The sequence below is a fragment of the Stenella coeruleoalba genome (assembly GCF_951394435.1).
Source record: "Stenella coeruleoalba genome assembly, chromosome: 7".
NCBI lineage: Eukaryota > Metazoa > Chordata > Mammalia > Artiodactyla > Delphinidae > Stenella > Stenella coeruleoalba.
In genome coordinates, this window is record NC_137153.1 from 37,237,665 (window position 1) to 37,263,350 (window position 25,686).

Consider the following 25,686-nt stretch of genomic DNA (forward strand, 5'->3'; position numbering starts at 1 on the left):
ATTTGTTGCCACTTTTCCTTCTTGAAATTCTCTATAATCTCATTACTGAGCCATCACGTATTATGGCTGGTGCTCTTCTGTTCATCATCACTGATGCAGGTTTGGGTGCCAGTTACTCACTTACACAGCCTCCCTCCCCGACCCTGCCCCCAAACTCTTACCAGCAGAGGAGACAGACAGAACTGTCAGCCAAGTGGGGATCAGAGGATTGGCCATATTAATGACCTGCCATACCCTGGCAGCCCCATACACACCCCTTCTGGCTGTCTCTGTTGAAGAGCAGGGCCTAGACCCCAAACCTCTTAGGGCTCCTGCCTAACCCAGATCTGCCTCAACTAGGCTTCAGGGCCACCCGCGGGGAGGGCTCTGTGAGCAGCCTTAGGCACCTTCTCAGCCAGCCCCATGGGACTGCATTGCACACTCGGCTGCTAGAGGAAGAGAGGCAGAATGACCAGGCCTTGAGCCGTGATCCAGGAGGGATGCCCATGTGGGGGCAGCGAGCATGGGGGAGCCCTTGCTCAGCTCACTCGTCCGTGAGGCCTGCAGGAAGGAGACCCTGTGGAGCTGGTTCCTTGCTTCTGAGACATAACCCAGCCCACTGCTCATGTGGCCCCTGGAGCATCAGCTCTCCCTGTTGTGGGGACAAGGGAGTAAGACTGGTGCTCCTCCTTCTTCCTTTCCTGTCATTGTTTTGCAAGTTAGATTTCAGAACATTTAATCACTTGTTTTCGGGGAGGACTTGAACAGGAGGAGAGCAGTGACTAGGAGAGGTGGGAACGGCGCTGGCTTGGGGATTCCATGGGCCAAGCGGGGGACCACGCACCCAGATCCAGCAAAGACGGAGCGCTGCAGAGGGGCTCAGAGCTTTCCTGTTCTAGGAGCTTCCCCAGTTCAGAAGGAAAGTTCTGCTCTATGCTAATCTCAGGCCAGTCCTGCTCCATTTCTCCCAGGGGAGATGTTAAACTGCTAGGACTGTCACTGTGCAAAATTAGTGGGTCCTTACCTTAAGCAGAGTCTACCCTTTATTGCAACTCCCGGTTCCCTGTGTGACAAAAGGATAGCTTCACAAAAGCTTTAACTTTTCAGCATTGATGTATACTTGATGCCAGGAAAGAGTATAATATACAGCTCATTAAAAATTCATAATTGCCAAAATACTGACCAGAATCTTTTGTCTTGTGAGAAAAGGAATAGCACGTGTTTCGGCCTGTGTCCCTTCTCTGGTCTCCGTCTGGACCCCAGGGAGCCCCCTCGTTTCTTGCTTGGGGCTACCTGGGCGGCTGCCTGGTGGCTGAGGGGCCCCACTCTCCACAGCAGCCCGGCTGTGCAGGCCACGCAGAAGGCAGAGCCGTGGGCCTGCAGGTTCTCATCTTGCGTCGTTCTTGATGATCATGGGCCAAAACCTTCCTTTCTCGAAGGCCTGTTTGCACTCAGTGTCCCTGCATGACCTTGATTTAAAGATTTAAATGTCTGAGGTCCTCAGGGCACATGACGTTTTGAGAGGCATGCCATTGAAAGTCCTGTGACAGGTTCAGGGCGGCATTGTGAGCTCTTTTTCTGAGGCTAACTCGTATTCCTTGCAAGTTGTACTTCAGTGGATAAGAACAATTGAAGCCAACCATTCACAAACACAAGTTGCTTTAAGAACCTAAAGGAAAAAGCAATCAAGTTGCCCGGCTGCCATGTGTTCTGGTTCTGTTCCAGGTCCTACGGAGGCCCCTTTGAGAGCTGGTTTTTGTTCGTTCACTTTGGAGGATGGGCTGACATGGCGGCTGAGCAGTTACTGACGTCGGAGGCTGAGGCTGAAGCTCCAGAGGCCCTGCTGTGGCTCCTGGCTTTCAGCTGCGGTCCAGGAGCTGGGCATCAGCAGAGAGCACAGACCATGGTGGGTGGCCAGGCCTATGGTGTGCGGCCTCAGGATCAGTCTCTCAGGGGCTGGAAGGGGCCCTGCAGTGGGTGTGGCTTTCACTGACCCCCAGGCACCTCAGCAGGTACATGCAGACATCCGCCTGGACGAGTGAGTGGGAGCTGGGCCTGGGGTCGAGGTGTTTTCCTGCCCTCAGGAGTGGACTGGAGGCCAGGCGCTGCCTGCTGTCCTGGGAGGCACCCAGGAGATGAGGTGCAGCCCTTCCATCCCTGGGTCATCTTATCTCTTCTTGGTCACTGCCACTCTGTCATGCTTCACGGGCGTGCCTGGCCCTGGGGCCGCTCCCTCCAGGGGATGCCATGCAGGGTCTGACCCCTCTTCTGAGGAGCATCGTCCTCTTTCTGATCAGTGGCCTGGCACTGTCTGCTTCCGTCTTGACTTAACTCCTTTCTTGGATCAGTCAATAGATCCTCACAGAACCGGCTTTGTTTAGAACTCTTAGAAAAGTAATCACATGATATTAACCACTTAGTTTCTGAAAAAGGACTTGGTCATTTCCTAAATAACAGAGCAGCAAAGTACAGGAGTGGCTAGCTGTCTGTGGCAGAGACAGTTGTTATTTTGTGTGGAATATAATATTAACAGGAGCAATGTTTTGATTAAAGGCATTTGCACCTTCCTTACAAACATTTATTTGCTGGTTTTTAAAAGTTCAACTGCCAGCGCTTTTTGCTGATTTTAATAATTAAAGGGAGCAGGTTTCTTTATGTAGAGAGCAGTGCTCCTATTTGCTTGATGTTTTCTGTTTGAACAAAACAGAGACTAGTTCAGATATGGCTGTATATTTTACTTGTTTAAAAGCATGTTATATGGCAGGAGAAAGAAAAGAGTTGGAATTTTAAAAAGTTGAAATTTGGTGATGATTTTGGATCAAAAAAAGAACATTTTTTTTTAGAAATTAACATGTATCTCAGAATTGCTATCTGATTAAAAAGAAAGCCTATTTTTCCCTTTTAAAATATCACATTAAACTAATTGAAGAGAATCCTAATTTTTCAGTATCTTAATTTTAATAATTTAAATGTATGAAGCACTAATGATTTCTGAAGCCTTTTTATATACTTTATATTTGATTCTGTATAAGCTAACTTGGTAGGTTATATGTTAAATTCCAAATCTATCATAGAAGCTGACAGATTACTTTTGAAGTGTAGAGAAATAAATTGTCCAATAAGGTTTATTTTCTAGAGAGTTCTGCATTGGCCTATCTTTCTACTAGTTAAGTTGGTCCTTTTTTTTTTTTTTTTTTTTTAAATAAAACTTATGCCTAGTTCTTACTCAGGGGGTGCTTTGCAGCCTGGATAAAAACAGATTAGCTCACTCAGTAGTTTAGTGCCAGTACGTGTGTTTCCTTCCTCTTCCTTCTCGGTGCTCAACCTGAGGCACCAGTTTGTGTGGCATCCCGGGGAGCAAATGGGGCCCAGTTTTCCTAGTTTAACTAGTAGTGCATACTTCTCGCTCTCCTGACCTTTGATGGTCTGTTGGATGACTTGACAAACTGTGAACTCTCTTTGAAAGCATGATTATTGTAAGATTTGACTGAGCTTGACAATATCTGTGCCTTTGCCTTGAAAGGCATAATTAAATCACGGTACCGGACTGTACGCAGCAGCGTTCTGTGACTGGAACCGTCACCTCTGCTGGGCATCCTTGAGGTGCAGGATTGGGAGGGGGTGGGGCAAAGAGCAGCCGTTCCTGCCTGAGACGCGTACAGCCGGCTCAGAGACTGCTCCACTCTGCAAACCATGTTCTCTGCCAGCCAGTGTTCATCTCCTTTTGCTGACTTTGAATTAAATCATGATAAAAAACGACTATGTTTGTATACTCTTAAGAATTAGGTGAGGGTTCACACTCTTTAACCCTGTCATTCTACTTCTAGGAATTATCCTAAGGAAGTAGTTAGAGAGCCATAGAAAGATTTATGTACGAGATCATTGCAGCATTGCTTGTAACTGCAATAACTGAAAATGGCCTATATTTCAACAGTAAGGATATCGGCTAAATAAATTGTGGTGTATTACAACCACAGAATAGCATTCTACCATGAAAAATCATGTTATCAAAGCAAATGTGCTATCGATAATGGTAAATTGCTTAGAGTGAACTGTGAAAACTAGAATACCTCATGTATAGTGAGTGCTGTGTTCACAATGCATAGAGAAAAGATGATAAGGATGTAAACCTCACTTTCAACGAGTCTCTTTGGATAGTGGAGTTATAGTCACTTTGATTCTTTTTCTTTTTACTTTTTTAAATGTTTTACAGTGAGCATATATAAATTTTCATAATGCAGGATAAAAATTAATACTTAGAAAAGAAAACTTATATTTTTCTCTTGAAAAGATTTTTAGAAAGCATTAAAGTTTTGGGCATGTGAGGAAGGTATTTGAAGGGAAAGACGGCCTGGAGTGAAAGAGTAAGGAAGAAGACAAACCTCAGGGAATATTGGACAAGAGGAGAAAATCAAATGCCAGTCAGGAAGAAAATGGATATGGAGGCATTGCTTCCTAAGCCCTGACATTTTTGCAGACCTGCCTAGACGCAGGACAGCCGTGGGCCCCCGTAGACGCTGTCAGACGAGGGCAGGGTGGTCCCGGGCAAGAGAAGAGGGGGTGAGGGGCACCGCCCTCCCGCATGGAAGGGCCCTGGGGTGCAGTTTCTCACGGTCTTGCCTTGTGATTGGAGTCGCTCACACAGCACTGCTAGTGTACTGGAGCTTATGACAGATTTCATTGAATGAAGCCCTAACTTCCAGGGAAAAAAACGACTCACACAAAATCCATAAAATCGGTCATGGGAATTTTCAGAGTAGGCCTAAGTATTCTTCTGAAAATGAGGGAACATAGCTCTTCATGAGTTCCATGTGGCATTTTGGATCTACAGCTTTCAGTTTTTACGGTTTTCCAAGTCACAACTTGATGTACCATTCTTAGAGCAAACAGAAATCTCAGCATGAAATAAATATTTTTTATGCAAAAACAACCCACAGACCTATAACAGCCACTATTACTATGTGGATTCCACAGACTTGTGACCTCTGCTTGAGCTTTCAACATGTATGAACAGTGTCCCAGTGTCTAAACCAAACCAGTGTGGTACGTGTGTGTGTGTGTGTGTGCGTGTGTGTGCATGCACGCGCCTCCTCCCCGCCGAAGGTGGCAAAAAGGCCAACCTCCTTCTTATCAGCACGTTGGCTCAGAGGAGGTCCGAGCACTGGGCTTTAATTGACCTGTGGCTGTGATAGTGAACAAGTCTTCAAGGAGCCTTTTGTTCTTTTTCCCACAATATAAAAATCTGACTACATTCTGCTGAGGACTTTTCTCCATTTCCTTTCATACAAAAAAAAGGTCGATTCCTGGCATGATGCCCTGGCTGCTTAGTGAGCAGGACGAAAGAAAGTCAAGAAATTTCCATTACGCGCAATTGGGTTTGTGTGGAGCAGTGTGTGAACTCTGACATGGTCCGCCCCACCTGCCCTCCCTCGGGCGCCAGTCCTCTCCCGTTTCTGGGGGTTGCTTCAAAGAACTGAGTCATCCTACAACCTGCGTGTCCCGACTCTTCCCTAATCTCTTCCCTTTGAAATTGTACTTCCCAGGTGGAGGTGAAGGCCGTGCTCAGCCGCCTCATGAAGCTGCTCAGGAGTCCGACCCTCTCGGCCAGGGACCTGCAGGCGGCAGCTGGAGAGGGCGGGGAGGGAGCTCCCAGACCGCCTGCCTGTCAGCAGCTGATCAGGCGCCTCCTCCTGAACTTCCTGCTCTGGGCTCCCGGAGGCCACGCGATTGCCCGGGAAGTCATCACGCTCGTAAGTCTCCCCTTTCCTGGCACCCTGGTTCTCATTCTCATCCCAGGGAAAAGGTGGGTTATCACCCAAGGACCCAGCCTTTGAAGAGTGTGGGTACCAAGATGCTGTCCAAACGTGGCTGGACAGGCCGGGAGGGGACAGCTGGGCCAGACCCAGAGCCTGCCCTATGCGACACCGGCGTGGCACAGGACAGGGAAGGGAGGCTCAGACAAGGGAGCGCACTTCTCCCAGGTCACACAGCTCACTGCCAGGGCCCACGGTGAAAGCTCACCTCCTGTCTCCCCAGGCTGTCGTCTTTCAGTTACAGTCCATGACTCTTCCTCCTCGTGAAGAGAAACAAGCCTTCAGTGAGAATATGGTCACTGCAGTGGCTCAAAGAATTTCATGTGTTAATTTTTTAAAAAGTTTGCTAATTACAAAGAGCTCCTTCTGGAAGCCCAGCTGACCTGAGGGGTTCTTTACGGTCCAAGTCAAATGTGGCACCCCTTATGGCATGGGACTCAGCAATGATTACTTGAATAATGACACTAAAAGCACCGGCAACAAAAGAAAAAATACATTGGATTTCATCAAAATAAAAAGCTTTGCAAATCGAAGGACACTATCTAGAAGGTGAAAAGACAAATCTTGAAATGGGAGAAAAATTTTGAATTTATACTTGGAAATATTTGGAAATCACGTATCTGATAGGGGTTTAATGTTTAGTGTTTAGACTATAAAAGGAATTTGTACAGCTCAACAACAGTAAAACAACCCAGTTCAAAAACTGGCAGTGAATTTAGACATCTCTCCAAAGAAGATGTACAAATGGACAATAAGCATATGAATAAAATGTTCAACATCATTAGCTCTTAGGGAAATGCAATCAAAACCACAGTGAGGTACCGCTCCATACCCACTAGGACATACACTGTAAACCAAGCCAAACAAAATGGAAAACAAGACAGAAAGTAGAATAGAGGTTATTAGGGGCTGGGGAGTGGTGCAGAGTTCCTGTCTGGGATAATGAAAAAGTTTTGGAAATGGACAGCAGTGGTGGTTGTACAGCATTGTGAATGTACTTGATGCCACTGAATTGTACACACAAAAATGATTAAAATAGCAAATTTTATGTTATGAGCTCATCTCAAAAAAAAAAACAAAAAACCACAATGTGCTGGTTCTTGGAGTTAGGTTTTTTTCTGTTTTTGTTTTTACTTTTTATTGTCATATAAGGTATATACAGAAAGGTATAGCTTGATGAATTTTTGCAAACCAAAAACACCCAAGCAGCCAGCAACCACATCAAGATAGGAATGTTCCCAGTACCCAGAGACCCCCTCCCACTCCCCTCCAGGGCAGGCTCTGTTTGAATGTGAACGTGAAGAAAGTCCCAGTGACCAGTGGGACTGCCAAGAACCCCAGCAACCAGTGCCCACAAGGTTCTCCTTGCTCCTAGGAGAACAACGTGTGTGGGGTGGGCAGACCACGCGGCCAGCCTGTCTGTCCGCCCTCTCGGGCTCAGACAGAAGACCTCCCAGAGCCTGGGTGTGGCCGAGAGCAGAGGAGGACTTGCTTGTCACCTGCTGGGTGCCATCTCCTCAGGGCCCGCCCCAGCACAATGATCTATCGTGTGCTTTTATAAAGTGTACATCTCACCTCCAAATCCATTTGAGGTGGGGTGAGGTGGGGAACTACACAGGTGAGAGTTAAATAATGTCCTCATATCTGTAGAACTTGGTATCAACCAACTTTTTCTCTGGCCAAGTGTAAATTATAATAGTCACTTTTCGGCCACTACCTCAGCCAGGTGATCAAGGTCAGCATCAGCAGGGATAAGTCACGTTGATAGGAAGCGATGAACATGCACTCTACTTCTGTGGCCTTCCTACCCCAAACTGACAAAAACCCCAGTTGAAGGACATTTGACAAAAATACCTGACCAGTCCTCCTTAAGACTGTCAAGGTCATCAAAAACAGGAAAGTCTGAGAAACTGTCACAGCCAAGAAGAGCCTAAGGAGGGATGATGACTAAATGTAATGTGGTGTCTTGGATGGAATCCTGGAACAGAAGAAGGACATTAGGGAAAAACTGAGGAAAAGTCTGACCTAAAGATAAGGTTAATAAAACATATTAATATCGGTTCATTAATTCTGACAAATGTACTATACTAATGTAAGATGTTAACAGGAAAACTGAGTGTAGGGGATATGGGATTTCTCAGTATTTTCTTTTGGGTCAAACTATAAGACTGTTCTAAAATTGAAAGTTATTTTAAAAGTCAAAGGCAGACACTTCTGAATCATGCAGGTGCTGGTGGCATTTTTGTTGCCTGACCTCTGACTTCCTGCCCAGGCCCTGGACACCTGTGGGAGGGGCCTCAGCCCGTGGAGCCTGCTCAGACCCGGCCGCCCCTCCTCCCTGAGCCTGCACCCTCCTGCTCCTCTAGTGTCCTGTCACCCTGGGAATGGAGAGCAGGCCAAGGAGATCACGGCCGGCCCGGCACGTAGGGTGTGAGAGAACGTAACCCAGAGACAGCTCCTCAGAGACACGCAGGTCTCTGCTTCTGTATTGCAGTCACATTTCCCTCCATTCTGGGGAGACAGTCCAGGTTCACAACGGACCGCCCTCAGGTCTCACCCACAGACTGGCTGCTGGGGCTCAGGAGCTGGTCGTGTCACCAAGCTCAGGGTTGCCACCGATGCTGGAGCCCCGTCGCCACAGAACAGCTCACCTCCAGCCATGCATCAGCACTGCTGGTCCACACCTGAGCCTGGGGCAACCCGGCGCCTTCATTCACGTTCAGAAGTCAGCTCAGCTGCAAAAAAGATTAACTAAAGGATGAAGCTCGGTGTTTTCTCTTCCCGCACCGGCTCCTTAGGAGGTGGGTGCTGGCCTCCCGGGCACCTTGGAGCCCGTCACAGCTGAGAGCGCCTCCTGGGCGCCGTCCTTGCAGATGTTCAGCAACTGTTTCAACTAACAAACATACCGGCCTTCCTCACTCGAAGCTTTCCTGCAGTGGCCACACGATCGGTTGAAGGCAGCCCGGCAAGAGCAGCTACAGCAGGACAGGTGGAAGGGGTCCACCCAGTGCCAGCCCCTCGTGGGCTCCTTGGTGCCTCCCTCTGTGGGCAGCCTGGGAAGAGCCCTGGGCCGGTCTGCTTGGCCAGGAGCAGGTGGACGGCCTTTCTCTTTGAGGGGCTTTGGCATCACCACCCTCAGGACCCTAGCCCTGGCCTGGCTTTGATGTGAACTCAGAGAGGTGGGAGCAGGGCCAGCTTCTGGGCCCGGGTCCTGGTCTTGGCCCTCTTGTCTTGCCCTCAGCTCTGGAGAGCCGTGCTCGCTATAGGCTGTGCATCTGAGCCCTGTCTTTGCAGCCTTCGATCCTCTTCTGAGCTGCCCCTTGTGCCATCGGCTCACCTTCCTCCTCTCCTGGCCTCACACCCCAACCTCAGCCACAGCACGCTCCCCCACTTCCTCAGGCTCCCGCACGGGCCCCAGGGCTCAGCCTCTGAGTCTCCACTGAATCCCTTCATCGGAACCCCCGCCCTTCCCACCCCTTGTTCTGCTTCTCTGCCCTGTTCCTGCTTTACCAGCTCTGCTCTCTCCTCCTTGAGCCTCGATGAGGAGGATGAGGCGCTAGCAGCCTGGCTGGTGCCCGGATTCCTGCTGCCCCTCGTCCTGCCCTGAGTTCACGTTTCTCTCTCCCTCTCCTTCTGTCTTCTGTTGCTGGACCATAGCAGTAACAGCCAAAAGTTAGCCAGAATCTGAAATATAGAGTTCAGTTCTATAATTGTTGAGCTCAAGATGAATTTGACCTCCACAAGGATGCCCTCAGCTGAGCCCTGCAGGACGCGGCTTCCCCTCCCTCAGTGGCAGTGAGGCGGGGTTTGTATGTGACCGGAGACAACGTGGAACATGGGCATCGAGGTGGCTTGTAAGAGGGCCGGTGACGGCACCGCTGCCCCGCGTCTGGCTCCGAGGAGCCCCCACGGTCCCTGGGCACTGGCACGGGAGGCAGTCTTCCCCCCACTCGGGTCTGAGGTACTAAATTAACTCTTCTAAGGCGTCCCAGGGAAGCTCATGTTGTTCCATCCGTAAAGTCATCTACAGCATCTGTGACTTCTGAGGAAAACCAAGAGAGGATTCTGTGGACACCAAGAGCCCCGGTGAACCCCACCCAGGCTGGCAGCCTGCCCCCGCCCCCAGCAGAGCCCTCTCAGCTTGGGCCACTGCCAGTAGCTGGCCGGGGAGCACCAGTGCTGTCCAGGGGGCCCAGGGCTTCCCCCGCTGCCACTCACTTAGTATCCGTGCTGCAGTGAGAGTCTGCCTTGACTCATGGCCAGGGGTGGCCTGGGATTAAAGGCTGTCCTGGGCCCTAGGAGAGTCCCGGGTGGACCAGGGCGGCTGGTCACCCTACCAGAAGGGCCCAGTGTGGACACAGAGGAGGAGCTGACCTTGGGCTGCTCAGGCTACTTAAATATTTGATTCACACGTGAAAAACGAGCATGTGGTGCTCACTTTGGCAGCACATAGACTAAAATTGGAAGGACACAGAGACGAGTCGCATGGCCCCTGTGCAAGGATGACATGCAGATTCGTGAAGCGTTCCATATTTAAAAGAAAAAAGAAATGAATATGTGGACTGCTCTCAGAAACAGAGGTTCTCAATATGCTTGTGTCTAAAAAAAAAATCACAGTAAGTTCTCCACGCAGATAAATCGTTAGATTCTTATTCTCCCTTTATGGGTACCAACAGCTAAGGCTGTATTTAGCAGAACTGACAGTTCCTGTGTTTCCTGCTTCCCTTAAGAATCAAGTGTTAAAACCTTGGGTGCCTATTAACAAACAAGTGGGCCTGCCGCTAGCCCAAGAATGCCATTTATAAAGCTGTTTGTGTAAGAACAGGTGGCACTCTCTTTTCAGCATTTTCCAGTTCTCATAGTAGTGCGAGCCTTTTGCAGGAAGTCAAGCCACAGCATGCTCATTGGCCTCTGCTCCCCACGGCAAATAACCCCAAAGCTTGTGATGGGTGTTCCAAGAAACAGCATTTGTCTGTAGCCGTTGTGGGTCTGAGAGGGCCAGCATTAGGAAATGGCTCTGCTCACTAGATGGCCCACCTCTGAGAACACATTCGCTTTGCTAATCGCCTTGAAGACAAAACAAGAGCCCTTTGGAGCTGATAGGAATGCAGGTGCTTTTGGGGGACAGGATGGTTACAGTTGGTCCACTGGACGAAGAGATGAATCTGTCTGGAAAGTGTTTTAATTTGCCTTCTCTTCTGTCCTCATTGCAGATGGCTCAGACTGATGCAATAATGCACGAGATTATTGGCTTTCTGGACCAGACCTTGTACAGATGGGACCATCTTTGTGTGGAAGCCCCTAGGTCGCGAAAACTGGCCAGAGAGCTCCTTGCAGAGCTGCGTGGGCAAGCCTAGCCCAGGCAAGTTAACCAGGGAGGCTACGCGATGAAATGGTGGGGCCGCTTCTTACGGCCTCTGTTTGTCGCATGCATTCCCTCTTTGAGTTGCAAGAATGAGCCATAAACGTCTTGGCAAGATCTGGCAGTACATGTTTTACAAAATGAGAAGTCAGGTGCTTTAGCCTGAATTCAGTGAGATTTACTCACTAATGGCGGGGTTATGGTTCATCATTCCCTGTGCCTGTTAGCCCGGATGTCGATTAGAGAGTCACTCAAGAAAAGGCTTGGATGGGAGAACAGATGTTTATTTCCTTCCCCGCCCCCCCATATCAAACCAAGATGCACAACTATTATTTGGATGTTTCAAACTCTTTGGACCAAGAAATTGGTCATGAACCACTGATCAATTTAGAAGGTAACTTAGCTGTTTTCCACAGATCTCTTTTTTAAGAAGTCCTGTAATTGTTACTGGTATTTCGTCTTATCCACCGGGATACTCTCTTGCTCCCCTAAGACGTTCTTCATCCGGGATAGTCAGGATCCCTCAAGTTTCCCTCCCGTGCCCCCTGAGCAGAGCCCACCCAAGCCCAGTAGCAAGTAGTGGTGACGGGGTAGCAACACTGCTTAGCAATGAAATAAAGCCAGCTTTGGGGCTTTTTGCTTTATACTGGCTAAGCACTGGCTGTTACCAAAAGAGCTCATATTACCTCAAAGGTGGCTGACGGGAGGGTACAGGATGTGTTCTAGAAACATTGGACGAAATTATGTGTCAGTTCTCTATTAACTAAAATGGGAATTGGAAACTTCTAATAAAGAATTGGGGGCTTCCCAGGTGGCACAGTGGTTAAGAATCCGCCTGCCGGGCTTCCCTGGTGGCACAGTGGTTGAGAGTCCGCCTGCCGATGCAGGGGACACGGGTTCGTGCCCCGGTCCGGGAAGATCCCACATGCCGCAGAGCGGCTGGGCCCGTGAGCCATGGCCACTGAGCCTGTGCCTCCGGAGCCTGTGCTCCACAACGGGAGAGGCCACAGCAGTGAGAGGCCCGCGTACCACAAAAAAAAAAAAAAAAAAAGAATCTGCCTGCCAATGCAGGGGACACGGGTTCGAGACCTGGTCCAGGAAGATCCCACATGCCGCAGAGCAGCTAAGTGGGTGTGCCACAACTACTAAGCCTGCGCTCTAGAGCCCGGGAGCCACAAGTACTGAGCCCGCACACCTAGAGCCCATGCTCCGCAACGAGAAGCCCGCGCACTGCAGCGAAGGGTAGCCCCTGCTTACCCCAACTAGAGAAAGCCTGCGTGCAGCAAAGAAGACCCAACGCAGCCAAAAATAAATAAAATAAGTAAATTTATTAAAAAAAAAAAAGAATTGGCAACGCCAACATTAATATTTATTTCACATTAGTTGAAGATATTTTTTTCCTTTCAGGTTTATTCTTTTGCTCTTTTGTGTATGATCTGTTTGTCGAGTGAGTCCAGACTTTTCTCACTTGGATTTCTGCATCAGTCATCTCTGAATTTCCCTCATTCTTGGCTCCTGTTTGAGGTATAAGTAGAGTTTTGATGTATTAGAGGTTGAGCTTTTAGGGGAGTTACTTGTTTTGGTATACGGATCCACCTGAAGATCTGGAAAATTCCAAGACCTTCTGACCTGAGCCTTTCTTTAGAGAAATGTTACAGTATGAAAGGTATACTGTTAAAATACTTTTATCACTAGTGCCATCATCACATGCTTCCCTTGGTGTTGAGGGCGCCTCTCCTATGTTGGCTTTTGCCAGGGAAGCTGTGACCAACCTCTGTGGACATGAAGAAAAGGGCTTAGTGTGGTGGCAGTGAGTAACCCCTAAACCAAGCGGCCACTGGGAACCAGACCTCCCTGTGGGGAGTGCGCTTCCAGGTGGACATCCATTCACACTGTATTTCACAGCAAACAATAAAAGCAAGACGTTATCTCAGATTGTTTAAGCTGCATTTCTGGAAGATCCCTTCCTGTCCTAACCTTACCTCAGTCTGTTTGTAGTATTTCCCAATTCCTTTACGAAGCCTCTAACGTTCTCCTAAGCCTTGGACTTGGATCAAAGAGGACAGAGCCCAAAACTATAGGGAGAAAAGGCATTAATGACCACCCATTAATACAGAGGTTATGTTATTCATCAGGACTTCATGATGTTTGCAGAATTTGTTAGATTTTTCAGATTTGTAATTTGTTTTATAGTTTGTCATTCTAAATAGAAAGTCACATGGCACCTAATTTTGTATTCGTTAAGTATTTCTCAGAGAAAGCTTCCCTCTACTCCCCAATCATGGAAGCTTCAGGTCTCACAAAACCTTGATAGGTCTGCCCCTGGAAAAGACCAATTGTGGTTTATCTCTAGGCCTGGGAATCTTGCCACCAGATGTCTGAAAACTGCCAAGGAGAGTGACTGCAGGGCCGGCAGTCAGCAGGAGCTGCTAAAACCAAATGAAGTGCGTCACACATAAATACCCTTTTTTCCCTTTAAGCCAGACTTAAATACTACCACTGAGTGTAAGCGGAATTGATCTACACATGCTTCCCCCCATTTCTCAAGCGGGAACGCATCTGACAAGCACAGCCCACCCTCTTGCTCGTTCTGCTGTTTCAGACTCATGGCCCTGGCGCTCCGGCCTCCCTGGGCTCCCCTGGGTGTCAGGAAGGAGGGACTCGGCCCGCGGCTCCACTCACCTTGAAGCGCGCATCCCGTGGCTCCCACAGGACCCTGGCCGCTCCCGGTTCTACTGCAAGCAGCCTGCACGGGTTCTCTGGACGATCACTTTGCTTCCTGGCACCGGGTGCTGAGGGCCTCTTATCTTGTCCAGGAGGCATCTGAGACAGCAGAGGGCACCTGGGGACAAGCCCCTGTCCGGGCGTTCCTGGGCTCCGGCTTCTTCATTCGGCCCCATTCTCGGCCCCGTTCTTGCTGGGACAAGGGTACTAGACAAAAATGGGAGTCCTTCCAGAGGCCAGCAGAAAGCTACACTTTCCATCGAAGTGGAGAAGTCAAGGACAGGGACTGGAAGGGGTACCTGGAGAGGATGCGGACCTGGGCAGTGGGCAGAAATGCGAGGAAAATCTAAACTGAGCCTGTCCCTGTGTTACCCAAAGGGGCCTGGCGTTTGCACAGTGAGAACAAACGTGAGGAATGTTCTTCCTTATTCGACAAGGAATCCAAATGGTGCTCTCCAAGGAGGACGAGGATGAACTTGACTGTGTTGCTGTCCTTGCCTTCCTCTTCCTCTGCCAGCCCATCACCACGTCACCCACAGCCAGCACTGCTGGTGATGGCATCCTTCCTCTGCCTGACACCGGGTGTGACATGGATTTCGTCAAACAATCCTAAGTTATTAATCATCACCAAACCATCTCACTCTTAAAGAACCAAAATTAAGGCAAAATAAATGTGTCTTAAAGCCTTCTTGTAAAATTCAAGTCCACAGTTTGTTTATAGCATGGGTCCAGATCATCTCTCTCATATATAGACTGACAGTAATAAAGGAAGTTGATAATGTAGGACCTTCCCTTTTTCCCCAGTACTGACATAACTGTGATATAGCTTATTGTACTTGGTGTTTTGGGTAGGAAACTTGCATGCTTGGATACTGAAAGTTTCACACTTCTTAGCTTTTCTGTAGAAGTAGAAAGTCTCATAAATCAATGTTGAAAATCTCGACTTCTGGTGTTTCTCACCATATGATGAATCCATGTGAATCAGTCAGGATTCTTGGTTGCAAGCAACAGAAACAGACACGATGTTGAAAGCAAAAGGGAAGCAATCCAAAGGGTATTTAAAAGCCCACAGAATTGTCAGGCAGACGAGGCGTAGCTCTAGCCAGCCAGCAGCAGTGCCCAAAACCCGGCTTCAGAGTGGCCTGGTGAGGAAATTGCTGCTGCTGCTGTCACTGAATTCTGCAACCCTTGTAGCTCGTCCTGCAAGGTCTGCAACCTTCAGTGGCGAGACAGGCCCCTGCACCCCGCTCTTTGAAGGGCTGGCCACAGTCCTGGCTGCTGTATCTGACTAGAGAAGCCCAGGTCCCCCACCCGCACTTAGGCTGTAAGGGGAGCTGGGAAAGCAGGTGTGGAGCTGGTTTCGCTTCTGTGATGGTACTGGACACCGCCAACTGCATCTCCCACAGACAGGAAGGGGCCAGAGCCTGGGCGGCGGAAGAGAATTAAGAACGTCCACAACACTACCTATTGTCTACTCTTCTCAAGCACTGCAGAAGGATGAGTGCCATGCAGCAGCCCGATACTCTACTCAGTAAGAAAAGGAAGACGAGGGCCCTTAGCAGAAAGCCAGCGTGCAGGCATCTGAGGCTAGGCTTCTCCAGTGTGGCGCTACTACCCTGGGGACCGGGTAAGTCTCTGTGGCGGCGGCTTGATCCCACCCTCTGTGAGCTAGGTGCCAGCCTAGGAGCGACGATCGAAACTTTGTCCAGACACTGCCAAGTTGAGAACCACTGCTCTCTAACTGGTGGTTCTTTCCTTCTGGAAAGATATCCTGGATAGAAACAGTAACTGTCTTAGAGAGATAAATTAGACTTAATAGAATCCTAATAGGAGAACTAGGTGATCTGACTCCAAAATTCATATGGAAAAATAAACGTTCAAGAACAGCCAGGAAGATCCTGAAAGTGAAGTGTGATGGAGCATAATGAAGAGTATGCACAAATTCTGAAGCTCGACTCGTTATGACGAGGGCCCTCCTTGGGGCTCCAGCCAACCGTTCTCAGGCCTCCTGCACCAGCCCGGGCAGTACCTGACCCACTGGGTCTCCATCCTCCCTGACAGCTTCCTCTGGCTGGTGGAACATTCCAGGGCTTCCCCTCAGCCTGAGGGGGCTGGGCCCTGCTCAACCCCTGACCTCGGCCTGGCGGGTGCGCCCGGGCCACCACGTGTACCCTCACTCTGCTGGGCTTTCCACGAGCCACCTCTGTGCAGAGGGGCCGCACCCTCCCTGGACCGCAGACCTGAATACCTACGGCCCAGTGGCTGTTTCCACTGGGAGGTCAGGTGACCATGTCAAACTAACAGGTCCAAAGCTGCCACCAACCCCCTGACCCCAAACCACAGTCTTCCCAAGTCAGTCGATGGCCGTCCCGTCTTTCCAGGGACTCAGGCCCAATTCTGTAGTTATTTTTCACTCCTCTCTCACCCCCACGTCTGAGTCACTAGGACGTCGCTGGATCGGACCGTTCCTTGCCCTCCTCGCAGACACCAGCATCTGCCTGCTCTCCCCACCGCCGCCCTGGCCCCTCTGCAGCATCTCTGCGATCCCTTGCTGGTTCCATCATGCCACACCCCTGATCAAAGCACGACAAAAACTCCCGTCTTCATTCAGTAAAACTCAACACTCTTAAAATGGCTTTCAAGGCCCTACACAGTATGGGCCCCCTTTTACTCTCTGACTTCACCACCTAATATTCTCTGTGACCCCTTCACACACCCACCTGTTCCAGCCACGGGGGCCCAGGGCCTTTGCATGCACTGTCCTGCACACACACCTTCCCCAGACATGCACAGCCATCCCTCACCTGCTCACGTCACCACCTCCATATGGCCTGACGCCCCCGTCTCCAGTGGCACCCCACTCTCCACCCCTCAGCTTTCGTCCCTAACACATAACACCTTCTAGACCCCACATAGTCTACTTATATACTTGACCGTCCCCAATACAAGTGCCTGGAACAGTTCAGGCATACAACAGGTGCCCAATATTTGTTGAATTAGTCCTTACAGGGATTTAATATATGGTAAAGGCATTTCCATCAGCAGGGAAAGATGGTGCTGAGAAATTACGTTGGAGCTCTACTTCTTAGATAATAATAAACACACACAAAAATGCCTAGCCCTCTTTCTTTACCACCAAAGTATCTGGAGGTTTCCTCTCTGGGGCTGTGGGTTTTCTCCAGAGAAAACTAGCAGTTCTGCTTGGAAAAAGAGGAGGGATGAGGGTGGTTGGAAGGCTGCTGCCACTCTGAGAAGACAGTCTATTACTCAGATAAGTACAAAATTAGTTTATAAAATCAAGACTTTCCTACTCCCAAAATGTAGAAGGAATGTTCCTGTATTTCATTAAGAATTTCTTGCTCACCTGTGGTTGGCAGACTTTCACATTAAACCCTGATTTCAGCCCCTGGCCTCCCCCTCCCCACTGCCTGGGGTCTGCAAGTTCAAAGCCTTTGGGTCACTGTTTCCAAGAAGACTTCTTAGTCCTTTGAGGGGAGGAGAGGGTCCTTCTCCACGGGAGCGGGGAAAGGGGCCTGAGGCAGAATCCAAGAATCCTGTTTTCAGCCCTCAGGCCAGAAAGGGAACCCTTTCTATGCAAGATGCAAACCCAGACCCCACAGCAGGCGTGGATAGAACTGTCCATCGACAGGTGAGTGGATAAGCAAAATGTGGCATATCCATACGATGGAATATTAGTCACCCTTAAAAAAGAATGAAGTTCTGACACACGCTACAACAGGGATGAACCTTGAGGATATTTTGCTACGTGAAATAAGTCAGACAAAAAGAGACACCATTGTATGATTTCGCTCATATGAGGTACCTAGAACCATCAAATTTGGAGAGACAGAACATAGGACGGTGGACATTTCTACCTTTTGGCTATTGTGAATAATACTGCTATGAACATCGGTGGACCAATACCTCTTTGAGTCTCTGCTTTCAGTTATCTTGGGGATACATGTGGAAGTAGAATTGCTGGATCATATGGTAATTCTGTTACCGTACAGGTGCCATGGGCTGCAGGAGAGAATTCCATTCTCTTCCAGGTTATTGTTTAACAGGTGAGAGTCTCACTTTGGGGTGATAAAAAAGTTCTGGAGATGGACGGACGGTGGTGATGGCCGCACAGCAATGTGAATGTGCCTAATGCCCTGAGCTGTGCACTTGGAAATGGTTAAAATGGTAAATTTTATGCATTACCACGGTAGAGCATTGAATAAAAAAATTTAAACTATGTATCCTTTTATCTAGTAACAAAAAGCCAGTTCTTCAGAGCTGCCTTCCCCCACTTCAGGTTGCGTGGGCCCACCATGAGCAAGTCTAGACATTATCCCACAGACACACTGGTGCCCCGGCACATGCGAAATGCCCAGGGCTTTATCGCAGTGCAGCGCCACATCGCTGCCCACTGGAAACCACTCACAGGTTCATCAGTAGAGGGCTCGTTGAATAAAGTAAACCAGCCATCAAAGGGTAACACATACCTTTATAGCTGATGCCAGGCCCTGTTACCAGAGTTTTGCATAAATTAATTCATTTAATTCTCACAACCACCTAACGAAGTTGTCCATGGTTTATAGATGAGGAAACCAAAGCCCAGAGAGGTTACACACAGGTGACAGCTAGCAGGGCTGGGATCTGAACAAAAGGACCTAAGGAGACTGTGACCACTGCCTCTTGAGCTGTGTGATGTCCAGACAATGGAGCCACTGAAAGAACGGTGTACACCCTGCCGCGCGTGTGCTGCGGCACCGCCTCAGTCTCTGCCGCCACGCTCCTCACAGCGGTGGCCTTGGAGGAGGGGCAGGACGAGGTGGGGCAGCGCGCGCTTTCTGTTGATATACTGTTTATATCTGTGATGTGTGCAAAAAGAATTTATAATCATCAGTGTGTGAAGGAAGATTTGTATTTGTCTGTTCCAAGAGAGACTCATTGTTAAATGACGCTGCAGAGAAAAGGAGGCCTCCATCCCCACCTGTAACTCAGAAAGGAGACCCCTGCGCTGGCGCCCCTGCTCTGCCACCAGCACGGTGGCATCTTTACAGCCGATTTATAGGACTTATGTTCTAGTATTGGACAGAGAGTTTTCTAGAAAAAGAGGAGGTACCCCGACCTAGAGGGAGGGTGGCCTGAGGACCGGGGCTTTGGTCCCCCCAGTTGGGGCAGTCTGTGGGCCATGACCCAACTCCCCTGATGTCAATCTGTCCATCTGCCCAGCTTCTGCCATCACTAATAATCACTCTCTTGCTCTACAAAACGCCTTCTCCACCCCCAGCTGCGCTGAAGCCACGATTTCTGCAGTTCTCTCTCCCTCAACGTTATCATTTAATTTATTAAAGCAGATAAAATCATAAAGCTACAATTCCTTCCCTTACGTCTTTTCTTTACAACCCAACATAAGGGCACCATTGTACCTGTACTGTCTCATCGGCAAACTCTAAAATTGGCTCCTATCTAATCGCTGATTTATCCCCATAATTCACATTGTCTTGAGCCTCCCTCCTTAGACGTAACTGATGTCAAAGTCCTGGGAGACTTAAATCTTGCAGTCAGAACGTGAAAACCGGAGGCATCACTCCTGCCTTTCTAATCTTACCAAGAACGTCCTCACCAGTCTTAGGACACACGTTTCTGCTTCCAAGGCCTGTCCTGCCAGACCTCATGTGACAAGGACAGCCTATTAGAGCGGAAATGAACTTTCCGAACTTGGGACTCCAGGCAGTGTAGTTAGGGCCCAAACGGCATGCAGTTTCAGCACCTCCTCCACCCCACAGGTAAGAACACCTTCTGGGCCAGGTTTTCAGTGGTGGAACCATCCCCAAAGGCCGGAGCTGGAGGAAATTACAGGCAGAAAGAGCACGAAGAAGGCTTAAGAAAACAGAATCCGCAACGTGTGCCCAGTCCCCTCTGCTTCCCAGACAAAGCCACAGAGGAGCTGTTTGGGAAGCAGGCGCAAGGCTCCCCGGCGGGGCAGAGCTCTGCCCCCCAAGGTGGGCATCCTGCGAGGGAGGCCCAGCCGGCCCCCCTCAGCCACCCGGGCGGTGCTGAGCAGCCAGAAAAGGCTGGGGGCCTAGGCGGGTGACACAGGAGGCCGCGGACAGGTCTCTGGAGCAGTTCGTCCCATTTCGGTCCTTGGGGCTGAGAAGCCAAATCCCTGAACTCGTTTCATCTCAAACGACACTTGGCAGGGCCGATTGGTTTTATGGGAGCTGTGTCTGGACCAGGGAAAACGTGTGGTCAGAGAGGCCTTTATCTGCATTTCTGCACTCACTCGCATTCCCAGACACGCACACGCAGACCAGCGCGGGGTTCTGGTACCGTCACCAGCCCCCTTTCTCAGGCCCAGCCCCCAAGAGCGGGCTCCTCTGGCTGGCCTTCCCACCAGCGCTGGGTCTGCCTCTGCTCTGATGCTCCGATGCCAGGGTGCCCGGATGCCCACCCACCATCCAGGCAGGAGGCTCTCTCAGCAGACTGTGCTAGTCCTGGGAACCACTGGGAACGTTTGTAGTTTTATGGTAACTTCCTTCCGCCCCCAGGCTTGGCTGACAGCCTCCTCCCTCTTTTTTTCTCACACCCTCTCTAGTCATCAGACTGGAACAGAAATACCTCATTAGCCAATCAATCTCCCAGACAGCACCAAAGGATGGGAAAAGATCTATAAAACCTTGCCCGTGAATGGCCCCAACCAGCTTCTCCTCCCTTCCACCTTGTAAACCCCCAGGGCCCAGCCAGGGAGGGCGAGGGGGACAGTGGCCTAGGGGGTTAAGAGCTCTCCTCACTGAGCTTGGCCTCTGGGCACCGCCCTGGGAGGTCCAGGCAGCCCTTTAAACGCCCAGGTCCCTTGGGCTTTAGACCCCCAGTGCTCCAGCCCTCCTTGGACAGAGGCAGCTCCGGGAGGTCTAGGCCTGGGCTCACCACTGTCCTGGCACCTTGTATAGAGTCTTTGCCGTGGCTGGGCCCTGCACAGAGGGCTCCCCACCCTCTCTCTGCACCCTGAGGTGGTCCAGTCCAAGGTGCCCCGGGGAAGGGATGCTGTAAAGAATCATCTAGCAAAGCCCTGTCACCTGCTGGCACTTGTAACCTGGTGGCCAAGTGCCGGGGGAGCATCTCCCTCGCTGACTTCTCAGGAATGGGGTGTGGCCGGCCTGCCGCCCCAGGGAGGCCACAGGCTTGGGACACCTGGAGTTCTGTTTGGCAGGAGATGGTGGGACACTGTGCTTACTTGCAGGGCAGGTCGGCCGTGCACAAGTTCTGGGCAGACTCCTTCTCCCACGCCTCACCCTCCCATCCAGCCGGCTCCATCCACAGAAATGAGGAGGTGGCTGGCCAAGAGCAATCACGCTCTGAAACAACCAGCCCTTGATGAGTCACTCAGCTTCTGCTTTCCAGCTGCCTTTGGTGAGGCCGGCTGTGGCCGAGGCAACCCTTTGCGAGCAGACCGCCCCGCACGGCAGCCTAGCCGCCTCCACGGCACTGCTTGGGGCTTTGCTGAGTGTCCGTGCGGTCAGGCCAGTTGCAGGAAACCCAGAATGCACTGGAAGTACCTGCCTGAAACCTTTTAGAGGTCTTCATTTGAAAGCGATGGGTTAACGTTAGGGATGAGGTTTGCTATTTCTGGTTGCTGCCACTGGGGCACTGGGTTCTGCCTAACACGACATCTCTGTACCTCGTTTGGGATGGAGACTGTAATTTCGATGTTTTGACGTGAAATTCCAATAAAGCTAAGTGCCTGAAACCCTTTAATCCTAAAATAGAGGCCAAGAGAGAGACCTGAACCCCTTCTCTTGACTTCTTTCCCATCTCCTCCCCAACCTCGGGTCCCGACAGCCAGGCACATGGGGACGGGTAGGAGAGCATCTCCATTTGTGGAGTCCTTTGTTCTCCGGGGAGAGGACAGTCGCTTGACAATTAACCCCTTAACTCGCTCAGGGAACAAGATCTCCTCTTCTCACCCGGGTTTCACAAGCCCGCGAACCAGGCCGAGTTACCCCACCAACAGCTCTGGACCGACCATGGCGCTGAAAGAGCAAGCCGTCCTCTCCCACGACTGGCCCCTGCCGGCCACAAATGCCGCCGGCGGTCCGGAGCCCGACGGACGCAACGGCAGAAGGGGCACGGGCTGGGGCTTCCTCGCTTCCACCAGACCAGGGCACCGACGGAAGCTCACGCTGGGCGCCTCCTGTGCTCTGGCCCCCCCTCCGGATGGAGGCATCACCTGGTTAGTGACCAGAGCGGCTCCTGTCGGCTCATCTCCTCTACTCTGCCTGGAGGGCAGAGCTCATGCCGTCCCGTCCGCTCACCCTGGGAACGTGACAGGGGGAACACTGAGGCTGGAAAGGTATACTTCCTGGGGCAGCAAAGATCAGAAGTTGTGCCCCTGAGAAAGTGAGTGCCAGACTTCCCCGCGGGGACATAACTGTTCCAGATTCAAGTTGACGTGCTCCCTGGGCCCCAGCCAGGCCCCCTCACAGCAAACTGGGTGAGGAGCGCAGGTGTCTCAAGTCTCTTCTGGCTGAAGGACAAGGCCAGGAATCCCTGAGGAGTTTATTACCGAAGAGACAGTCTACACCCTGAAAGGGACTCGGGGGAGGAGAATCCCGAGCCAGGTGGACACACTGAAATCCCGCCTGTCGCTTAGTATATGACCTTGGGGATAGCACTGTGCAGGCCTGACCCACAGGGGGAACTTGGGGAGGGCAGGCTCCCGCACCCTTGCCTCTCCGAGACAGCCAGCCTCTGTCCCCGGGGCTCCTGGCCCCTCGGCAAACACTCCCGCCTGGACTGAGGCATCCCTCAGGAGGTGCCCGCGTCGTGCTGATAAAGCAGCCTAAGTTCCATGACGTGCCCTGGGGAACCTGCCCATCACCCACACGAAACTTTTTTCAAAACAAATGAATCGTGTAAGAATGCAGAGTGCTAGCTTTACACACCTGTCTTCTGACTGACTGGTGGCCACTCTGGAACCCGGCAGCGCCTGCCAGGCCCTGGCCTCAGGCTCCTCCGCAGCACGCCCTCCACAGCCCTAGCGGGAGGTACGGAGGGCCAGCTCGGAGAACCCGCCCCAGGAGTCCCGGAGCCTGAACGGAGCAGGTGCGGGGTGAAGCTGGAGGGAGGCCGCTCGCCCCTCCCTCACCACAGGCACAGCCCCTCCCGCAAGAGCGCCAGCCTACAGGTGGGAAGGCAAGCTACCCACAGCCGGCGAGGCGGCGCTCGGGTCCCGACGGCCCCTCCAGGACCGGCCGCCTGCGGGCCGGACCCGAGCTCGGAGCCAGCGCGGGACCCCCGGCCACAGGGCTACGGGACCAGCCGTCTTAGCGCGAAGCCACTCATGCGGCCACTCACCCTGGCCTCAGCGGTTTCTAAAGATGACAAAGCGTGGCTTTAATTTTTCGGAAAAACAAGACCAAAGCAAACTACCAGGCTGGTTGGTCACCCGCAGCCCCTGTGGTGCACAGAGCAGCAGGCTGTGCCCGGGCTTCCTGCTCCGCCGCACAAAGGACCAGACTCACGCCGACCAGAGGGAGAAAGAGTCATTTATTCGAAGTCTTCACAGAGAACAGCGTCCTGACATTTCTTCATGTTTAAAAACCGAATTTTTATTCTTCCACCAACATGGTGAACAAAGCACATACAACCATAGGCAGAGCACACGTAACGGCAAAGAACCAACCCGTAGGAACCCTTCCGGAATGACGGTCACTGTTAAGTAACTCCGAAGGTCAGGAGCTCCTAACGAAGGGCTGTGTGGAGCCGCACGTCCCCCCACCGGCGGGTCCGCGGCCCCGTGAGCACAGCCCCTGCAGGCGGGTCAGTTCCCCCCCGCTCCGCTCAGCCTCTCGCCATCACGTGACCGCACCAACCACTGTGGCTTCTGGAGCGTTTTAAAGCCATCCTTCCCTTTGGACAGTCCTGAGAAGCTTATTTTTATTTTATTTTTTTAACTTCAAACATTTGTGGGAAACGAGGCAACATCACCACAGACCCCACGGTGCCCGATGGTACCTCCATCAGGAGCAGGGGGCCCACTGTCCTCCCAGGAACAGCAGCACCACCTTGAAAACTACAGAGAAAACCAGTAAGGTGAGAGAAGAATGACACCAGAAGGAGGAGACTACCCTCTTCTTCCACGTTTTTTTTTTTTTCCTTTTCAAAAACAGTATTAAATTAGGAAGCAAACAGGAAGAAAAAAAAAAAACGAATCCATTACATTTTATTATTAATACATCTTCGAGTGTTATCCTGTACTTCTACCAAAAGGTACTAAAATTTTGGAAAATCTAAATACAGGACCTATCAATCAAAGTAATCCCGCAGAGGTGGTCCCAGTACGCAGAAACCCTGACCTTCTGGAAGCACAGAAACAAACATCCACATGCTGAGGGACGGATGGAGGAGGTTCAGCAGGTCTTCCGACGGGCCTCAGGTATCTTCCATCTTTGTGTGAAAACTGCATTGAACTCACAGGGGAGACTCAATTCAGATTCAGGATCTTGAGGTGGCACAGCCAGGGTGGGCACAGAGGCGTCACACAGCCCCGTGGAGACCGTTTACAAGGATGTGCCTTTGACACGGGCTCCACCGTGAGGGCCACGGCCTCTGGGAAGGTCGCCCCAGTGTGCACACTGCTGCCGGCTGATGGCTTTAGCAGCCCCATAATCCTTCCTTTGATGTCCAGGGTCAATGTGATCCTGGTCCCACCAGGGCTACGAGTAGATGCATGAAAAAGAATCTCGCTGTGATCTTTCCTGCAAAGGAAACAGCAATAAAATTTACTGCCCAGTCACAACGGAGGAATTCTTGTAAACAAGTACCTTTGTGTGTGCCTTTGCTCTCGGCTCTGGAGAGAGGGCCGTGAGCGGAGGACAGGAGGAGGCCAGGGCACATCTCACAGCCCCGAGAGGGGCTTTACAGCTGCGCCATGTGCCACTCGCTTTGCTCACACAGGGCTGTGAAAGCCGGCGGCTATAACTTGGGCTCCGTTCACAGGACAGATACTAGAAAGGCAGCCTGTTTCAGCCCCGCACTCACTCCGACTGCTTTCGGGCCGTCCTACACCGTGACAGAGGTATGCACTGCCTGCGTGGCAGGCGTGGCGCCAATGGGTGGAAGTTCGTTCCTGTCATGTCAGCAGAGCTCTAGCAACACCCACACACAGGGCACATACGCAGGGGCCTCCGCCGCCGGTCAGCTCTGCTGCGGACGCTCGGGCCTGTCTTCGTGCGGCTGCAGCCCCAGCTCCCGAGCCGCCGGGCACTCACGACAGGAAGGCTTTGCTCTAGGGCTCGACTCCTGTTCCTGCTGAACTGAGCCAGTGTGTAAAATGAGAACTGATATCAGCTCAGTAGGCACCGGAGGGCGGGTCCAATTGACAGCCCGGAGAAGCAGTGCCTCAGCTGGGAGCTCGCTCAGCCTCGTCCCGCGGGCGGCTGCAGGAGACACAGAAACCTGGACTGCAAATACAAGAGAGAGTTCACCGTGCTCGGAAATCACAACAGGGAGTCTCCTTTGAAAGTACCCAGCTCTACTCACACGCCATCGACTGCTGACGTGGGCTTACTCGACTTTCATGGTTCACCGGGTTTTATTTAGATTTTTAAAAGAATAATTTTGCAGCTTTCCATACATTTGAACTTTCAGACACCGGTGTCTAATTAGCGGATTTATATTTCCGTAGACTTTTGGTATGTTCCTTGCATTCGTAACAAGACAAAGTGCATCCTCGCTGGGGCCAGGCAGGCTCTCGTCCTCCAGAATCGTGCTCGGTCCCCGAGCTGACCGCTCAGCAGCGGCCTCTGCCCCAGCAGG

The 25,686-nt window shown here is 51.2% G+C and overlaps 2 protein-coding genes across 7 annotated transcripts in view; one reads left to right on the forward strand and one right to left on the reverse strand.

Annotated features, from left to right (window-relative positions):
• FANCC (FA complementation group C) overlaps nucleotides 1-14,757 on the forward strand; it is a 264,270-nt gene extending 249,513 nt beyond the window's left edge. For all 6 annotated transcript variants that reach the window (XM_079927798.1, XM_079927802.1, XM_079927801.1 and 3 more), the window contains 3 exons: nucleotides 1,705-1,885; nucleotides 5,523-5,729; nucleotides 11,006-14,757. In XM_079927798.1, the coding sequence (XP_079783924.1) occupies nucleotides 1,705-1,885; nucleotides 5,523-5,729; nucleotides 11,006-11,149 (532 nt within the window). In that variant the 3' untranslated portion in view covers nucleotides 11,150-14,757. The remainder of the gene's footprint in view (nucleotides 1-1,704; nucleotides 1,886-5,522; nucleotides 5,730-11,005) is intronic.
• Nucleotides 14,758-24,428: 9,671 nt separating this feature from the next.
• Nucleotides 24,429-25,686, reverse strand: part of AOPEP (aminopeptidase O (putative)) — a 359,010-nt gene continuing 357,752 nt past the window's right edge. Inside the window, exon 17 of the mRNA XM_079927637.1 lies at nucleotides 24,429-24,626. The gene's annotated coding sequence lies outside the window, so the exon portion shown is untranslated. The remainder of the gene's footprint in view (nucleotides 24,627-25,686) is intronic.